The 18382-nt window shown below is 39.3% G+C and overlaps 2 protein-coding genes across 3 annotated transcripts in view; one reads left to right on the plus strand and one right to left on the minus strand.

Annotated features, from left to right (window-relative positions):
* The window catches only part of itga11a (integrin, alpha 11a), a 71973-nt gene extending 59526 nt beyond the window's left edge, over nucleotides 1-12447 (plus strand). For both annotated transcript variants that reach the window (XM_042422024.1, XM_042421947.1), the window contains 12 exons: nucleotides 21-106; nucleotides 219-429; nucleotides 590-688; nucleotides 5237-5313; nucleotides 5612-5695; nucleotides 5992-6082; nucleotides 6185-6298; nucleotides 6841-6924; nucleotides 7013-7123; nucleotides 7303-7398; nucleotides 8866-8979; nucleotides 10534-12447. In XM_042422024.1, coding sequence (XP_042277958.1) covers nucleotides 21-106; nucleotides 219-429; nucleotides 590-688; nucleotides 5237-5313; nucleotides 5612-5695; nucleotides 5992-6082; nucleotides 6185-6298; nucleotides 6841-6924; nucleotides 7013-7123; nucleotides 7303-7398; nucleotides 8866-8979; nucleotides 10534-10611 — 1245 coding nt within the window. In that variant the 3' untranslated portion in view covers nucleotides 10612-12447. The remainder of the gene's footprint in view (nucleotides 1-20; nucleotides 107-218; nucleotides 430-589; nucleotides 689-5236; nucleotides 5314-5611; nucleotides 5696-5991; nucleotides 6083-6184; nucleotides 6299-6840; nucleotides 6925-7012; nucleotides 7124-7302; nucleotides 7399-8865; nucleotides 8980-10533) is intronic.
* Nucleotides 12448-16021: 3574 nt separating this feature from the next.
* Nucleotides 16022-17920, minus strand: LOC121899781 (relaxin-3 receptor 1-like). The gene is made up of 2 exons (XM_042415506.1): nucleotides 16550-17920; nucleotides 16022-16240 (listed from the first exon to the last, which is right to left on the minus strand). Exon 1 carries the CDS (start codon nucleotides 17728-17730, stop codon nucleotides 16588-16590), a length of 1143 nt encoding a protein of 380 aa, XP_042271440.1. The 5' UTR covers nucleotides 17731-17920; the 3' UTR covers nucleotides 16022-16240; nucleotides 16550-16587.
* Between the last annotated feature and the right edge of the window lie 462 nt (nucleotides 17921-18382).

An 18382-nucleotide genomic window follows, 5' to 3' on the forward strand; every position in this document is an offset into this window, starting at 1 on the left:
AAGCTTGTCTCTTGCTCTAGCTGCCCTTTTGGAACGGCTGTGATGAGGATGACCGCTGTATACCTGAACTAGCACTGCAGAGTATGACCGACCTGATGACTCGAAAGTAGGTACACACATACTCATCTCAACACACACACATGAGCATACACAGACATATTTACACGCCCAATAAAATTTTTCCCATTGTTTTCTCTTCCTCCCTCCCTGCCTCCTAGTCAGTTTTGTGCGCAGCCTGTACAGTCTCGAAGTGCTTTCTGCCGCCATGTAGGCGAAGGAGGGGCGGAGGAATCTCTGCGGGTTTTAGAAGGAAACAGAAGAAGGATGGTGGTGGATGTCCGACTGGAGAACAAAGGAGAAAATGCCTACAACGCTCGCCTCAATATCACCTACACACCCAATCTACGCTTCTCTAGCCTCATAGTCAAGGTATGAGATAATTGTGAGGCTCATAAGAACAGTTTTTTTTTTCAAATTTCAAAACATTTTATCTCCAATATTCTAAGGAGTCTTAGACTGAACCAGCAGATTGAGTTAAAAGCTGCATTTACAGTAATAAATAGCCAAACTGTTCTTCTTCTCAATGCAGGACAACTCTGACATCAAGATAGAGTGTTACATTGAAGACAAACTGAGGAATGAGAAGATCTGCAATGTCAGTACTCCGTTTATGAGGGCCAAAACTCAGGTGAGAAACCACACTCTAAATCTGAATCTGAAAATAAGAAATTTCACAAGAGAAAATGTGTTATCATGCCTAAAATCTGACTTTCATTGTGGAGTTCACCAGATAACCCAATAAGAAAAACATCTAGCTTTAGTAGACATATGTTTTGCTTTTGTATGTATGTTCAAACATTCATGGATGGATGGGCAGATTTGAGGGTTTTGCACTGACTCCAAAGCATTTTTCTTTAGTCCATCTGACATTTTGTTCCTGGAAGTGTGCATTTTATTTTACAACAGTTTAAGGTCCAAAAAGACCATATGTTTTGGGTGAGAATAATCTTTTCTGTATTTATCTGACTGAATGGAAAGCAGATGTAAAAGTTTATCCTTCCGACCATAACAAAATCATTCATCAGATTATTCATCCTCATTCCCCAATAAGATGATTAGTTAAGATGTTTGCACTTCTGACTTAAGTAAAAATCTGGATGCAGTCTCACAGCCTGCATTGTGCTGCTACTCAGTGGTAGAAAAAACATTGACGTGGACCATATTAGACCACAGGGGCCCAAAACACATGCTGCAGGCTTTAGATGACCATGACAGACCACACTGGTTAATGGAAGAACCACAAGCCAACCAGAGGAGCTCAGTTTAGTTCTGGTTTGTGAGTTCCCTTCATTCTGTTTTCTGACATAAAGATCCACAGTGTCATCACTAAAACTTCTCCTGTATTTAGCTTGCAAACTATAAACATTGCTTATAGGAAGCAACTTTAATACATTTATGACTTGGTCTCTAATAAACTTAATATGACATGAGTTTAATGACATGAGATTAAGATTAACATTATTTACAGTCATGGCGTTTGGCCCATGCAGAGCACAGTGTGATGGGGATGTGTGCTGTAGTTGTCCAGACCAGTTACATTGTGTTTCTTGAATGCTCTCAAACTTGTAGATCTCAAAGTTTAACTCAAAGTTATTATACAGTCAGAGCAGGAAGTGTGAAATGAATGAATTTTGAATCAAAAAGATTATATATTTTCATTAGCCACAGCAATAAAGAAGGCTGTATATTAACACAATGCTGACTTCTATATGCACCTGTTATTTATACAAGAGATTTTACATACTGCTATAGTACTGATATTTAAAGGTTTAGTGGTGATATTTTATTTTTTTTACTATCAACAAATCCCACACATAGACCAAAATCAACAATGTATTTATCCTGTTTTGCTAAATCCTGATAGAGTTTATTCCTCTGTGCCATAGACCTTCATTATATCATCCTGCTGCTGTAAATACTAACTAGAACAATAAATCTGCAGCTTAAAATAGTTCCTAACAAATGCGCTATTTACTCCTATTTCAGTAATGATTAATAAAACTACAACCCCCAGCTTTTTGTAGCCTTTTTTAAATGAAAGTGTATATTTGAGACCCATTTTTACAGATTTATGTCTTCAGTAGGAACAAATTGGCTTGTGGCTGAGTGCCATAAACAGACTGAGGAGGTGGGAAAGTACTGAGAGACTGATTAATGCGCTGTTGGTGTTTTCATGGAATTTGTTGGCAACAAGAAGAAAAATTATCGCCAGCTGATCACCTTTAAATCTGAATGATCAGTCTTTTAAATTGGAAATTTTTAACTGTAGATTTTTGACATGGTAAAACTTAATGTTTGCTTATTAGCATTTTCCGCTGCTTTTGACCGTACCCCATAGCCTTCCTCAGTGAAAACTTCCCTATGTGTCATCACATGACCTACCGTAAGTACAAAACTTAAGTCACCAGATATATGACCATATACCATGTACAACCACTTGTTATGACGTGATGACATGCAAGCAAGTTCCATTCATTGTAGAAGGCTGTAGAATATGGTCAAAAGCTGCTGGAAAAGCCAGTAAGTGAACCTTTGAATATGTTATCACAGATGTGTGTTCCTGAGGTCAAGATTGAACCTGAAGACTTTTCATCTGTTTGACATTCTAGGCTGTGCTGTCACTGCCACAAAAACATATTGGTGTAACTTAAAACCTACTTAAAAGTTAGTGATTTTAAAGTGTTTTTACAGCATTTACTATAAGTTTACTATAAGTTTTATTAACTGTCCCTTGTTAAGACATGAAAATCAGTAAAGTAATACCTTTTTCCTCTATCCCATTTGATTTTTATCATATTATTATCAATATATATCTAAATAATAAGGTAAATAGACCAGAGGAGCCTTCTTCCTTGGCCATTAAAAACTTTTTCTCAGCCCTTTAGCCTTTGCACCAGGTGAGGCTGAGTGAAAGTTTCTCTCTGTCATCTGTTACTGATTCTCACGTTCAATTCTGCTGTTCCCAAGCTTTTCCACAGGCTTGTAATGTCAGCAATATTTATGAGACCCCATGCTTTCCTGTGTATTTTACAGCAAGGCATCAATTTTATTTTTAAGAGGGTGATGTTTGAATTAACTTTGATAGGGATGAAACCAATGGTACATCACATTGTTCAATTAAAAGCTATTAAACAGAGAGCAGATTATAAAATAGCCAGTTATCCCCTGAACAAATGTCTCTCACGGTTTCTGTACTCATACAAAGTCTGCTGACAAAGTCTGTGGGAATGAAGTACTGAAGGTGATTGAAAGAGTCTATGTAATGTCCTGACCACGTCATTATCGCAAACAGCAGTCATCTCCTGGGCAACGACAACATCACCACATTTCTCTGTAATGCTCCCCAACAACTGAACCAAGAGGACTCTGGTCACCCTGTAAAACTCACTGAGTGATTCATACCCACTCATTCAGTCTGAATAGCATCCAGAGCCACAAGGCTAATCTGCTCTGGTCGAAAGCCTTTTAAAAATGTGGCACGGGGTTAAACAAGGCTGATTGTACACCGGTGCTGCTGCCAAACCAGCGCAAACCGCTGTTTAGCTGGAGGGATGTAGGGACTTCAGGGCAAGCTTTTTAAAGTAGCCAGTTATCGTTCTTGCTATTACTTTTTACAGTTTCTCTTGACCTGTGTAAAACTAGCATGTGTTACGGTATAAACTTTACTACTACTACAAAAAAAAAAACATACCTTGACATAATTTGTGTACAAGTTGATTGTTGGTTCTTGTGGGTGTATGCAGAAATAATGAAGGCTAGTTATTGCAATTAATTATTGACAGTGAATGTGGCTTAAGGAGAAGGGCAGACGGCATCAACCCAGAAGAGGAAGAAGAGCTTCATGCTCTGTCTGAATTTCCATGTTCAACTATGCTGGCACACAATTTCCTCTAGCCACGGACCCATCGTGTCTTCCAAACCCATACCACTTGCATGCGTGTGTGTGTTTGTGCATTTTTCTGTGTGTTTTCATCTAACTTTCTTCCTAATGAACGTCATTTAGATTCACCCAGTTCTTTTGAAAACAGGCTGGAAAAAAAAACATCAACCTCCTTTTCTAGGACATACAAAACAAAAGCGGACAAGGGTCATTTTCCACAGCCTGGACATGATTATATGAGAAGAGGTCATCATTTATGCATGTGCAATATCAGGGATGAGTCAGTCTATATGGAGGAGGGGAGCTACAGTAGACCTTGTTATGCATTCCTCTTTGGCCAGACGGAATCCGTCAGGATTTCATTATGGCATGGAGGACTGTAAACAACGCTCCGCTCTGCTGTGCTTGGTTTGCTTTCTCCTGCCAATCAATCCTCCTCTGCTCTTCTCTTCTCTTCTCTTCTCTTCTCTTCTCCTCTCTTCTCCTCTCTCATCTTCTCTTCTCTTCTCTGCTCTTCTCTTCTCTCCTCTCCTCTCCTCACCTCTCCTCTCCTCTCTTCTCCGCTCACTCCTCTCCTCTCCTCTCTTCTCCTCTCCTCTCCTCCCCTTTCCTCTCCTCTCTTCTCCTCTCCTTTCCCCTCACTCCTCTCCTCTACTCTCCTCTCCTTTCCTCTTCTCCCCTCACTCCTCTCCTCTCCACTCCTCTCCTCTCCCCTGCCTTTGCATGTAGACTTGGGTTCTCAGTGTTTTTGTTTAGGATTCCTCAATTGCTTTCCATTTTCTTACAGAAGTGGTTGCCTCCTCTGTTCCTCTCTGTCTCCTTTCTTCTCCTTCTATGTGTGTGTGTGTGTGTGCGTGTGTGTGTGTGCGTGTGTGCGTGTGCGTGTGTGCATGTAGTCATGTTGATTTGTATTTAGGGCATTGTCCTAAACTAAGGGGAAATTCCCTGGCTCTCTTTAAGCAGCAGCAACTGTGCCGCAGTTTGCCTCTGGGTCAAAGCCTGGGACTTATGGCAGGTTATTGCAGGCTTTACTCCTTAATCCATAATGCAGGACCTTTGGTGTTGGAAAAGCGTATATACAGTAGCATATGGGGTCAAAAGAAGCTCCTGACCCGTGTCTCAGTGTTCATGTCATAAAGATGTGATGGTGATATACAGGTGAACATTGAAGACACAATGATTTTATCTTGCTTCTATAGAAAAGATTTGCTGTATAAAAGATGGGATTATTTTATAGCCATACAATTAATGAGTGATTTTTTTTTTCTTCTAAACTTTATTCTCTCTTTTGTGTAGGTATCTTTTCGTCTGGAGTTTGAGTTCAGCCGTACTATCTTCTTAGATCACGTCAGGGTCATCCTGGAGGCCAGCAGGTGTGGACACAAGTTTAAACCCTTATCTGTATTGTAAAAGTGTTAACATCTACATCTACATCTAAAATAAGTTTCTTCACTGCATGTAGAGAGGTCTGTCCTTAACTGTTTTTATTTTCCTTACTGGTGCTAACGAGCAACAAAAAAAATCCATCAAATAACCAAGCACCAATTCGCCCCCTCAAAAAAAATAGGAAAAAATACAGGAAGTGTCAAAGAAAAATATTTTAACTGGCTTGTCCCTATTATTTCAACTTTTTCTCATTCTTTGACTATTTTTATCTTGTTCTGTTCACAGTGATGGTGAGGAAACGAGCACAGCTGATAATTTCAATGATATCTATTACTCACTGAAATATGAAGGGGACCTTCTCTTCACCAGGTATGTCATTTTGTTATAACTTACCAAACAATGCATGTTGCTGTGCTGTATCAATTGTGATGATTTTGGAAACAGTGAACTTAGAAGTACAAGCAGCTGGAACAAAGTGATTTAATGGCATCTGGGAAATGTTGAGAAATATCAGTGTGGGAAAATGAGTTGCAGAGACTGTAACTGAAATGGGGATTTTGTTATCATGTACTTGATTGCACAACATATGCTTTAAAGCCAAGATAAGTGGAAAATAAGTGCCTCTCACATATAACATGTTCACGTTTATTCTTTACCTTCAAAAGGGATTCAAATCCGACTCGGTATGAGATCAAATCAGAGTTGTCACTGGAAGAGCCCGGAGTTATTGGTCCTCCTTTCAACTTCACTTTTCAGGTGAGGGCTAAATTTATCAGAACTTACTTGTATCATCATTTACTGTAGAGGAAAACACAGCTGGGAGATAATCTACACAAGTTACTCCTTTTTGCCTCTCAGATCCAGAACCTTGGCTACTTTCCAGTAAAGGATCTGCAGCTCAACATTGAAGTCCCAGAAATGACAAAAAATGGGAACCAACTCCTGCAGATATCTGACTTTCATATTGACCAGGTGAGTGTCGGTGATTTAAAGTGACAATATGTCACTTTTGAAAGAATAATAGGAGATTTTTCTTCTTGCAAATGAAAAGTTGACTCCTTAAACAATAAAACACACCTCTGCTCAATTCAATACACATGAGACCACAGTTGTGGTTGCTCAGCTGAAGTCACATAAGCTCGCTTTAAAGAGCTAGTTGGTCTAGTGTTAGCTAGTTAATGCTAGTTAAAGAACTAGTACAGAAATTGTTTGAACTCTTGTAAATAAGACAGCTGTAGAGGTGTTGGTAGGCCTATTTTTAAACTTTGGACAGAGCCAGGCTAGCTATTTCCCTCTGCTTCCAGTCTTCATGCTAAGCTAAGCTAAGCACCTCCCGACCCCGGCTATTTAATGGCATAAGATTGATATTTATCTTCTTATATTTCTCAAAACATTCAACTTCAATTCCAGAGCAGTATTACTGTAATGCTCGGTTTTAATTTAATGCCTCCAACTTATCACTCTTGCTCTGTAGATATATTAACGGATATTTTTACTCTCATGTCACACATCAGAAAGACGGTACGCGCTGTTTACCACCGCAGCATGTGGCACAGAGCAGAGCATCACCTGAGGACCTTTCACGTTTCTCCCGCTTGGTAAAGTACAAACCAACCAAATTCATTCCCAAAGTAGATTTTTTTAAACACCTTCTAAGATAACTTTTCTCTGACTGTGTTCACACAGAACCGATCCAACACCTTAACTCTGCCAATCCAATGCACAGTCAATGTGGCCTCCTACAGAGAAATTGCAGTTAGAATCACAGGAGCTCTACGAATAGATACCTTACACGCAGTGAGTATTAAATCCAAAATATGCATGATGTTGCAAATTTCCCCAACTTAATAACAACATACATGCATGCAATCTCTTTGTTATTCTATTTTGATTCCGTAGCAATGACAACTTTGTTGTCTTTCAGCTGTGTGATGTGTTTGCAAAAAATGGCATCCTGTTTTGATTTTCCTATTCAGCTGAAGTTTAAAATCCTGGAACTGGTAATCAGTGCATCAGTGGAGCTCCCCTCCTCCAGCCGCATGTTTCTACATGAAGAGAGGCCTGTCAGACATGTGAGTCAACAACAACTAATGCTATAAACTGCCTCTGTCCCGGGTTTGACCTGACTCAAATCTGAGTTCTGGAAGCATCATAATTTGATCAGATTTAACCCCTGTCTGATCCTTTTATATCTTATCCGTGTGTGAATACACTGTTTTATGTTTCAGAAGCCTTGTCTTTAGAACTGAATTTAATGGGTTTAAAGTATTCAGATAGTAAAATATATGTAATGTAAGGCACTTAACAATAATATGTTTTGCTACAGTGCCAACTTTGTGATAAAGCAGCAGTGGTTTCTAATACAGTTTAGCAGAGCACTGCACAACTGAAGCATTGTAGAATCACACAGGAAAAGTTGGCATTGGAGCACACGTTCTGTGTGGTGCTCAGGGACCGAAAGGACCAGCAGCACAACATGTAGAGGTCTGCTCTGATATACTAATCTTTGCTGCCATCTATTGGCCAGTGCAGACAGTCATGCAGTGTCCTTTTTTGTGTTTTGGTCAATGAGTGCATACCGATTACTTTTAGAGATTTAAATATATTATGATTGTGAAAAAGTGGATTGGAATTTAGATATAATGCAATTCTGATGTCAGCAGTCCTGCCTTGCAATTAATGATTCATCTTTTAAATGTACAGTATATGTTCAAAGTTTTCATTTCTGTTTTAGACAGTTTTAGATCTCTTTCATTAGAAATTAAAATCCTATGAGTGTCCATGTCCTGAATATAATAATAATAATAATAACTTTATTTGTATAGCAACTTTTATACAAAAAAAATGCAGCTCAAAGTGCTTTACAGCAAAAGAAATTACATGCACCAAGTGCTTCACATCGAGAAAGACATAAATGGCATAAAATGAACAGAAAAACGTGAATGCACATAAGAGGATAAAGTAAAGTGAAAAAGGAACACATAGCAAAATAAAATAACAAAATAAAATAAATTAGTAAAATAAAATAAAAATGAAGTTAAAACATAGAATACATAGAATGTATAAAATGCAGCAGACAGAGACAAAAGTTAGTTAAAGGCTAATATGAAGAAGTAAGTTTTTTTAGCTTTCTTTTAACAATATCTAGCAAGCTGGCTTCCCCGATATCTATTGGTAATGTGTTCCATAGTTTTGGGGCGTAATTGACAAAGGCTGCATCCCTGATTTTCTTTTGTCTGTTGCTGGGAATCTCCAATAAACCAGCAGCAGATGATTGCAGTGTTCTTGAAGGGAGATAGTTAACAAGGAAGTTAACAAGAATATAACTGCTGTACAAAATGTCTAGTTTTGTGTATAAATAATTAAATCATTATAATTACTGTCTGTGAATGTCGCGGCTCTTTAGTATATTCAGTGTCTAATACACATTACACTGTCAGAGGTACAAAAAAACAAATACGATAGCAGACTGAATTCTGTATGTATTTCAAAAATAAATTAGGTTTTATGAATGCATATTGTCTTATCTTGTCTGACAGATAATACTGGAGATCAGGAAGGAAGGAGATTACAGAATCCCGACCTGGATTATTGTTGGTAGCACGCTGGGAGGACTCTTATTGTTAGCCCTGCTCAGTCTTGCTCTATGGAAGGTAAGTCATTATGTCATGTACAATTACTAGTCATTAGGTAAAAAGAAAACAGAATCATTATAGGTAATTACATGAAGACCCACTTTATGTCCGTCTTGAACTGTAGCTGATCAACTGTGTCTCTGTGCTGATGATTTTAAGTGGTAGAGTACAGTAGGGAGTAGCATTTACCACACTAACTGTCTCTCTGCTACATTTCAAGTTATTTTCTTCATTTGTCCCATTTAAACCTGAACTATAGTCACGGCAGTACTTCAGCATAGGGTTAGACTGCCACCCTCTGGTAGAGAATAAAACAAAGCTTGTAGACAAAGATTAAAACACCCACATCTGACTTTCACAATTTTCTTGATAACCATTAGTCTAATATATTTCTAATATTTCTCAAACACCTTGAATTGTGTTCATATTGATAAAGATATATATATTTTATGACTGTGCCACATACCTTGAAAAGGGAAGTTTGGCTAAATAATTGTACAGAGAAAGAATGACAAGATGAAACATTTACTCCATCTGATTTTCCTGCACATGGACATTTTCTAGTTGGAGAACTAATGGTGCAACTCCACTGTATGTAGAAGCTCATTTTGAGGTAAAAGGTCAAACAGGCAATAAAGGCAGCCTCACATTTATGGTCAACACAGGAGCCATTGAGTAAAACACAATCTCACTCCAGGCGATCAGAGTTTATAGTCTTGCTTTACGCTGGGCTGAGCTTTGACATAGATATGCACATGTTCACAAGAAGCTTTTGACCACATGTCACATACATGGAAATGACTTTCTTTGCAGTTGTTATTACAAGAATATTCACTGGTAGATGCCTAACAGTTAACTTGAATATACCGCATAAACATATTATATTAAAGGACTGTATTACATCATAGTGTAAACAGAGATGCAGATCATTTCTCCAACCTGTTGCCACAACCCCAATCTCCAAAACCTTCCCACTAACCCCACTGCCACCACCTATGGGCAAAAGAATCATCAAAATAAATATAATATACAAACATGTGTATCTTCTAAATATCTACGGTACAGATTTATCTACACACACATATGCATACAGACATATACACCCATAATCTGTTTATTTATAGATTTACAGTCTCTGCAGAGAAAAAAATAATCCAAAAGTAACCCTTTTTCTGTGGGTATGCATGAATGTACACACGCACAACAGGAAGTCTGTGTATATACATATGTAAATTCTAAAATCATGTCAGCTTCGCTCTTAAGCTTCCCTGTTGCATCTTTCAGACACTGTCAAAATGGACAAAAATTGTAGAGAAAGAACATAGTTTCTATGCTGTTACAGTGCAGTAATTAATTGTCCAAATCGAATCAAGTTAATAAAAGTACAGTTGAGAAAATTTAAGATTTTAAAGTGGTTAAAGTTGGGGTGGACTTGATATTATCAGGAAATTTGTTCCCTGCTAAATTCAGTACCAACATGTTTGGTTCTGAAGTTGTAAATGCTCTGAAAACACAAATTTCATATTTTGTTAAACTGTATTTTTTTTTAAATCTAATTTCTCTTCCTCTCAGCTCGGCTTCTTCCAGAGGCAGAAGCGGAGAGACGAGGACGAGCAGGAGGCAAACGGGAAAGTGGCTGAAGAACGGTAACGCAGGCTAAGGGCCCCGACCAGACACCTTTTCCACAGGGGACCCGACACTCAGGGACCAACCCACCTCCCCCTGTTCCCCAACACCACAGTGGCACCGTGTAGACAGCCCCGCATGATCGCTGAGGCAAGGCTTGTTCAGTGCACTGGATCTGTCCCACGCCACGACCCCCTGACGCCCGAGAGTCAGCACTGTCACACTCACTTAGCATTTCTGCACTGTTACGACATAAGGGCTTTCTTTTTTATGTATTCCACTGCCCTTGATGCCGTCCCTTTACAGATCTTGGAGCTCTCCATTTCTTGGCTACCGGCTGGAGTTCTAGCGCTTTTTCTGGCCGTTTAAAAAGAAGAATAGAGCGAGCTTTGAACGAACTGTTCCAAGAATTTCAGGCTGCAATTTGCCCTTGAGGCATGCAGTAGCCAAACACTCTTTTGTCTCTTCCTGATGTGTATTTATTTAACTCTTATGATAAATTTTGAAATACATGAAAAACCTCAAGGGTGACTCGCCACCCAAAAGCTTCCGCAAATGTAAAGATATTTTACTGTATATTGAATTCGATGTTTAAAAGATTTTATCTGCAACACTTTCAGTTGACTTGCATAATAATTTATGACAAAACAAAACTTAACTAAAGCCACCAGAGTACAAAGAAGATTGATGATGTTTAACTTACAAAGACTTTTCTTGATCTTTTGCTACAAAGAAGAATCTTCTAAACATGCATCCTCCTCCTTGGAGTTCAATCTTTTTCTTTTAATATTTTCATCCTGGAAAACATGCAGGATGATCTTTCAACATTTGATGCACTTTTACTTTGTACAAATTAACTTGAATTTTGTAAATAGTCAAGTACCTTTTTTATACCCTTTCAAATATTATAATGGTTTTCAGTATTTCCACGTGGTTTATGGCATTACTTTGTAACATAGGCAACAAGGCAAATTAAAACAAGTCAGCTTAAGGTTACTGAACTTGTTTTGAGACAGTTGCATGCTTTTTAACATGCATTGCATCAGAACAAAAGGTGTGCATAAAATACTGCAGCCAACCTGGATATTTTTAACAAAGAACTGTATCAAAATTATGTTTAGATGCCATAAAAGTGAGTCCAGTAAATGCACATTGCTTACAGTGTGTCAACACCCTCTTGGTGTTACCAATGAATGTCAGTTTGTCCTGTTTGATGAGGTGTGAAGAGCTGTAATACGCCTACAAATAAAACATTGTATATGTTGACAAATGCAAAACTTTTTAATGAACACCTGTATGATGACTTTGACCTGCAGAAAGAAAGCCTGGAGAGGCAAGAGAGCAGCTGCATTCCTGTGAAGGTGTTATGGGACTAGTACAGAGAACCCAAGTACAGAACACAGAGGCAAAGGCAAGGGTTTGGAACTGGGAATAACTTATTAACAACCTGATGTCGTATCGGAAAAATGGAGCAGCAGAGTCTTTGTGGCCAGGGGGGGAACCAGAGGCTGGGTGAGGAGGAACTGAGGGGGAGGTTGAGGCTGGCAGCCAGAATCAGAGGCTGAGAGAGGAGCAGTGAGCTGAGCAGGGCAAGGCAGAACAGGAGAGGGACAGAGGCAGGACGGGGGATGCTGCAGGCAGAGGAAAATAAGAATCAGCAAAAGCTTTGACAGGTAATGAGTTTTAAAGAGCTGAAACATGACTAACAGTATAACTGAGTTTACAATCTGGCGGAGTACTGAGGTAGAAACCAGGTATTTGAAGCAGAGCAGGATGATGATAATGGCTGGCAGCTGGTGGCCTGACTCTGCACACCTGACTTCACTCCTGCAATCAAGCACACACACACACACACAGAGGGAAAGGGAAGGGGAGATGGGCTGCCAGCTAGGCAGAAGTAGAGGACCTGACAGGAGGTCCCTAGAGTGTTTTGGTAGACCCTCTCTGCTATGGCTTTTAAACTCCATACATCCAGTTTGTAAGGCAAGTTTCTGTTAGAAAGTTGAGTCCAAGCTAAGGTAACTCTAATGACATGTGATGTCATTAGAGTTACCTTAGCTTGGACCTCAAAAGGGTTCTTTTCTCAGACTTCTTTATATACAGTATATGGTAATTGGTTGCATTTATATAGTGCTTTCATCCAGAGTGCTTTACAGTGTCTTTGCTGCTCATTCACCCATTCACACTCACATTCATGCACACACTCACACACAGATACTGTGCAAGGTGCTGGCAGAACCATTGGGAGCAATTTGGGTTTCAGTATCTTGTCCAATCCAAGGACACTTCAACATGTAGACAGGAGGAGTCAGGTTCTTATTAGGTGGACACTAATTACCACTCCTGACTTAAAGAGTATGAGAGAGGGCAAGATAGCAGTTTTAGCAATATTCAGTCAGTTGCAATCTGCAACCTCACCACTAGATGGCACTAAATTCTACACACTGGTCCTTTAAGATCTACAGGCTGTGTTGGGTGTGTAATGCCATTAATTACCTTTAAAAAAAAATCTAATTAAACATCAAATGAGAATTGACGTAAGTGGTTGTTAGCGTTGTTCTCTTACTGTAAACAAAAAATAAAACAAATAACTATAATCAATGAAAAACAGGCTCCCATGGGGTTTTGTGTTTTAGTGAAAGTGTAATTTGTGTGGAGGTTTGATTGAGCCAGCTGACATATGCTAACCATCTGCCACTGACGGTGAAAACATATTGATCCCTGAGGGGGAAATTAGATTGTTGCAGCTCCAAATGTAATAAGGTTCAGCAAGGGGAAAAAAGAGAGCAGAGCCACAAAGACTTAAAGAAAAGCAATATATTCAAACATACAAAACACAGCAATTTATATCAACAAATGTTAGGAAACATGCTGGCAGAACAAATAGACTAAAGATGAAACATACAGTATATCAAAGAGTATGGATTCATTTTTGTGCTCTGTTTGTTCAAAGATATTATGTATAACATTTTCATTGTTACTAACTGCAGCAAATGTGGATTAAAAGACATGGAATATGTGTTGAATGTCATTCAAATGTGTTAGTTATGAGAAATCAAGATCAACACAAATTGTTTAATCAAACTGAAATCAAAAAAGAGCAGTAACTCAAAATACAAGCCAAGATTTCTTATATTTTTTCTGCTCGGTGACCAAACCTTTGGAAACAGGAGCGATTCAGGATATAGCATTGTTGTGCTCTGATTGGTAAGGATTGTCAGCATGATTTCTTGTTACATTAACATGAACAATTTCCTGAAGTGTCATTGAAAAAAGTACAGTAATGACAATTCAGAATACCCGACTGTTTCAATAAAAAGGCAGATGCTTCTCAGATCAGGGACAACAAACTTCAGAGAGAAAAGACTGGAGCACATTCTCTAAGTTTAGTTGTGTGGAAGGTTGCGTACATGTATGACATACACTGCATATGTCTGTACACTCTATAAATATTAAAATGTCACATCCTATCCTAAGTTAGGATACATCCTAAGTTAGGTACATAATGTAAATCACATCAATCTGCTGCCAAAGCAATCAGACTCTCCTACCATGACAATTAGTATTTACACCTCAAACCTTAAATCTGTGTCCGAAGCCCAAGAACAAGAAACTGTCACAGCTGAAGATGTAGCAGTGCGATGTAAACAGGGTTACAAATGTCAGGGAGAGATCATGGAGGAATGTCATGAAGAAGGTTTAATGGTGTTATGTATTTCCCTAAAACTTCAGTAAAACAGTACACTGAGGTTATACAGAAGAGCATCACATATGTCCAAATAACATATCTAGCAATCCAAAGGCACAACCTTTGATCCAATAATAAAATAAAGTGTAGGCCCTCCACCACAATGTTTTAAAGGATAGGTTCAGTTTTTCAAGTCTGTCTTAAAACAATAGTCAGGTGCTCAAAGGAGCACTGAAGGAGGTTTCGCTTGCTGTAATCATTTCTCCTGTTCATACTGACCATCAGAAGATCTCTTCATAATGCAGTTACAATCTAAGTGATGGGGGACAAAATCCACAGTCCTTGTTTTGTGCAAAGAAAGATCTTTTAATGATCAGTCTGAACAGAATGATTACAGCAAGCAAAACCTGTTTCAATGTTCATTTGGGCACCTGAGTGTTGTTTTAAGACAGTCTTGAAAAATTGTGAACCTGTCATCTCTTGTAGAGACTAACCCTACACAACAACTAAATCTATGAAATTAATGTTCTCTGATTCAGGTAAAGCTTTGTTTACTCTGCCATGTTTATAAAACAGGCCTATATTTACAATAATGGCCTTTTCATCTATCAGTTACAACTTAAGTTGTATTTGTGAATATTTTCATATTTATGTGGTCCAAAAAATGTGATTGAATTTTTAAACCACCAGAACATTTCATTGTGAATGACGGTTGAACTGTACTGTAGACAATGGTTTATATTCATTATTTTTATCTTAACTCAAGGTCCCCTTTCTGTTTTTTTCCCCCTGTAGCTTTCATATAAATCAGCTATTGGAGTTTGAGCAAATTTCATCCATTGATCCGTGCTGAGAATTATTTGTACTTTAGGGACTGTAGCTTTATTGAAATCCAGTGCAAAAAGAAAGTGTTTTGAAGAGAGTACTGGCCATGGTGGCTTAGGAAAAAGACTTAGGTTTCTGACATTTTGTATTACCCACTGTACACTATCCCTGCAGCATCATGGACACAAAAATAATTTCTTGTGCCTCACGGCACAAGAAAGAGGAAGAAGGGAAAGGGACATACACTAACTATCACACAAACCTTGCAGCAGTCCTAGTCACCTGCAGCCAGGAGACTCACTCAGCCTTGGGCTCCCCGGTGTTTTGTTAGCAGAATCAATCTGAAGAGGACCTGAACCACTCCTAAATGCCAAGTGACAACTGGAATCTCTGCAACCTTTGTTAACCTCTCTATCGAGTTACCTGAGAAACCTTGTGTGTTTGAATAGAGCTGATGTTAAATATGAATTCTACATTAATAGCAGTGCAGGCAACACATGATTAAAAGGAATTTGTAGCTAAATGAATATATACTTATATACATCTTATTTGATCCATTATTCGCCTCCATCTAGGTGAGCAGTATTTCTCAGTTTGTTTTTTGTTGTGCAGGGCTGAAGTGTCAAACTCAATGGTGAATGCATGACACTAACTCACAGATAAAAGCAATGATTGAAGACAGAAAAGCGTATGTGACAATATACTGTATAATATATACATAATGTAAGCTTATACTAAAATATGAATTACAGATGAGGATCTTCTATCATTTTACCACATTATTGATGCCTCAGAAATTAAGATGCTTTGTCAAGTTACACCCACATGACGTCTACAGCCTAGTTTTTTGTATAAAAGCAGGGAATAGAAGGGTTAAAGAACAACAACCACTTAATACCTCAGATAGAAAATGACTTTATTTACAGACAGGTTTTACAGACTGTACATGAATAGTAATCAACCTTGTGATTCTATTTTAATCTCCATCTCCATTGTAGGCGCTTTTACATCATATAATCCCACCACGATTTGCTGGGAGTCTTCTGTAGGACTCTGCTCTAAAATGCACCGTGTGACGGGGATGTTTTTCTCCCTTGTGTCACATTTGTCGCAGTCACTCTTTTTTTCTGTCGCTTCTCACTATCAAATAAAGGCAAACAATACAATTAAACTAACATTACAAGGGGCAATAGCTTGCAACCGCACTTCAAAAGAGAGAAAAGAAAGAAGTTGAATACACGTTGGTTTATTCCCTCAACGGAATCTACAAGTAGGCTAACTTTGCAGGAATTCAATAAAAGCCACATTACATTTGTCATATATATCCCATGTCATGATGACAAACACACTGTGTGTATCCACACAATGTGTCGTTCAAATGTTCAAATTTGGGACGCTAGCGAAAGCATTACGCACGAGTAATGACGGTTACAGGTGGACAAAACAGACCTATAAAGCAGCAGCTATGTTTCACCAGGCTGAAGTTATCAGGCGTGTATGATCTTTTTGGAGCTTGATAAGCCTTTACGGTCTATGATGGACAGCGTGTACTCTCCATTGTCCATAATTTGGAGAGGCACGACTCCCTGAGTTTCTCCCTGCGTAAAAGAACGCGTCGCGCAGCCCTTGTTGGTGGATGGAGTGGAAACTCTCCAAAATAAACCGCTGAGCATCTTCCTGATCTCTGGCCTCATCAGGCAGTAAAGCACCGGGTTCAGGCAGCTGTTTGCGTGCGCCAAGCACACAGTAACAGGGAACACATAGGTGTGCACCATGTAATATGACTTATCCCAGTTGACTGCGTTAAATTTGACCAAGACGCCCCAAAAGGTGATGGCATGGTTTGGCATCCAGCAGCAGAAAAAGGACAAAACCACTATAGCAACAGATTTGGTGACTCTCGATCTCCGTTTGGGGTTGCTGCTGTCCATACTTCTACGTCTCACGAAGCGCAGAAGCATCAGATAGTTGACAGAGACTATGAGCATAGGGATGATAAAAGCTATCAAGATTTTCTGGATATGATAGAGGGCGAGCCAGTCGTGCCCCTCTGGGAACTTGAGGAGACAGAGTTTTTCTCCAGCGACCACCGTTACAGTGGAGAAGATAGTTGTTGGAGCTGTGGCGACGGTTGCCGCCACCCACAGCACCGCGCAAACCCACTTCACACACCGTGACCTTCTGTAAGATTTTTTCTTCAGAGCAGAGGCGACAGACAAGTAACGAGTAACACTCATGGCAGTGAGAAAAAAGACGCTTGCATACATGTTCATCACGGTGACTGAGAGGATGATTTTGCACATGGCGTCTCCAAACGGCCAACTGAAGTCCAGCGCGGTGTCCACAGCCCAGAAGGGCAAAGTGAGCACGAACTGGAAGTCTGTTATTGCCAAGTTGATGATGAAAAAATTGATGGTGGACCTCTTTCGACCTTGTCGTAACCTCATGAGGAAAAAGACGAGCAAGTTCCCCACCAAACCCACTGCGCAAACTACAGAGTACACCACAGAGATGAGTATCCTCAGGATGGGGGTGCCGTCTGCGCCGACATCGATGTCTTCGAAACTGAACTTCTCATCGCCGGGCGAACTTCGGTTCACTGCTCCACTGTGGTTAAATATTTCATCCATCTTTAAAGTTGGAGACTAGGCTTCCTACTGCGCGCACAGGTTAGACGAAAATACAACCCGGACACCCCATGCCAAAGTGTCGAAGCTATTTATCTCCTTTCAATGAACAATCATGAATTGTCGTCTTCATCACACCTCTGAGAATGACAGCTGGCCCAGGTTGTGCTTTTATACAAGTGTGTCGCTCCGCTGCTGAGCCACTATTGGTCGGATGAGACATACGCTTAAAGCATCCCGAATCCAGCAGCAAACCCAGGAGTCTGGTTTATTGTTGGGGCTTCACATGAATTTATATTTATCTTTCCCAACCAGACAACTCATTCAGCCTGCGACATAATGTACCGTGCGTAAGGCGTGCGTAAAATGCATCCATTGGAGTCATTTATGACCTTTCATCATAATAATTCAATTAAAATATAGGAATTAAAATGTGACAAAGCATCAAACATTATGAGAAAAATGTGAGCACTACTAATAAAAAAGGAAAAGGTAGAGAAAGAATGAAACGCTAAGACCAGGCGACAGAATTAAAACGATTAAAAGTGGAAAATACTGACTGTTTTTGAATTTTTCAGACATATAAAGGTCAAACTCAAGGCAGACTACATTAAACTACATTTTCATCCCCTTTACACTGCTATATGTGCACCTT

The sequence above is a fragment of the Thunnus maccoyii genome, chromosome 1 (assembly GCF_910596095.1).
Source record: "Thunnus maccoyii chromosome 1, fThuMac1.1, whole genome shotgun sequence".
Lineage (NCBI taxonomy): Eukaryota > Metazoa > Chordata > Actinopteri > Scombriformes > Scombridae > Thunnus > Thunnus maccoyii.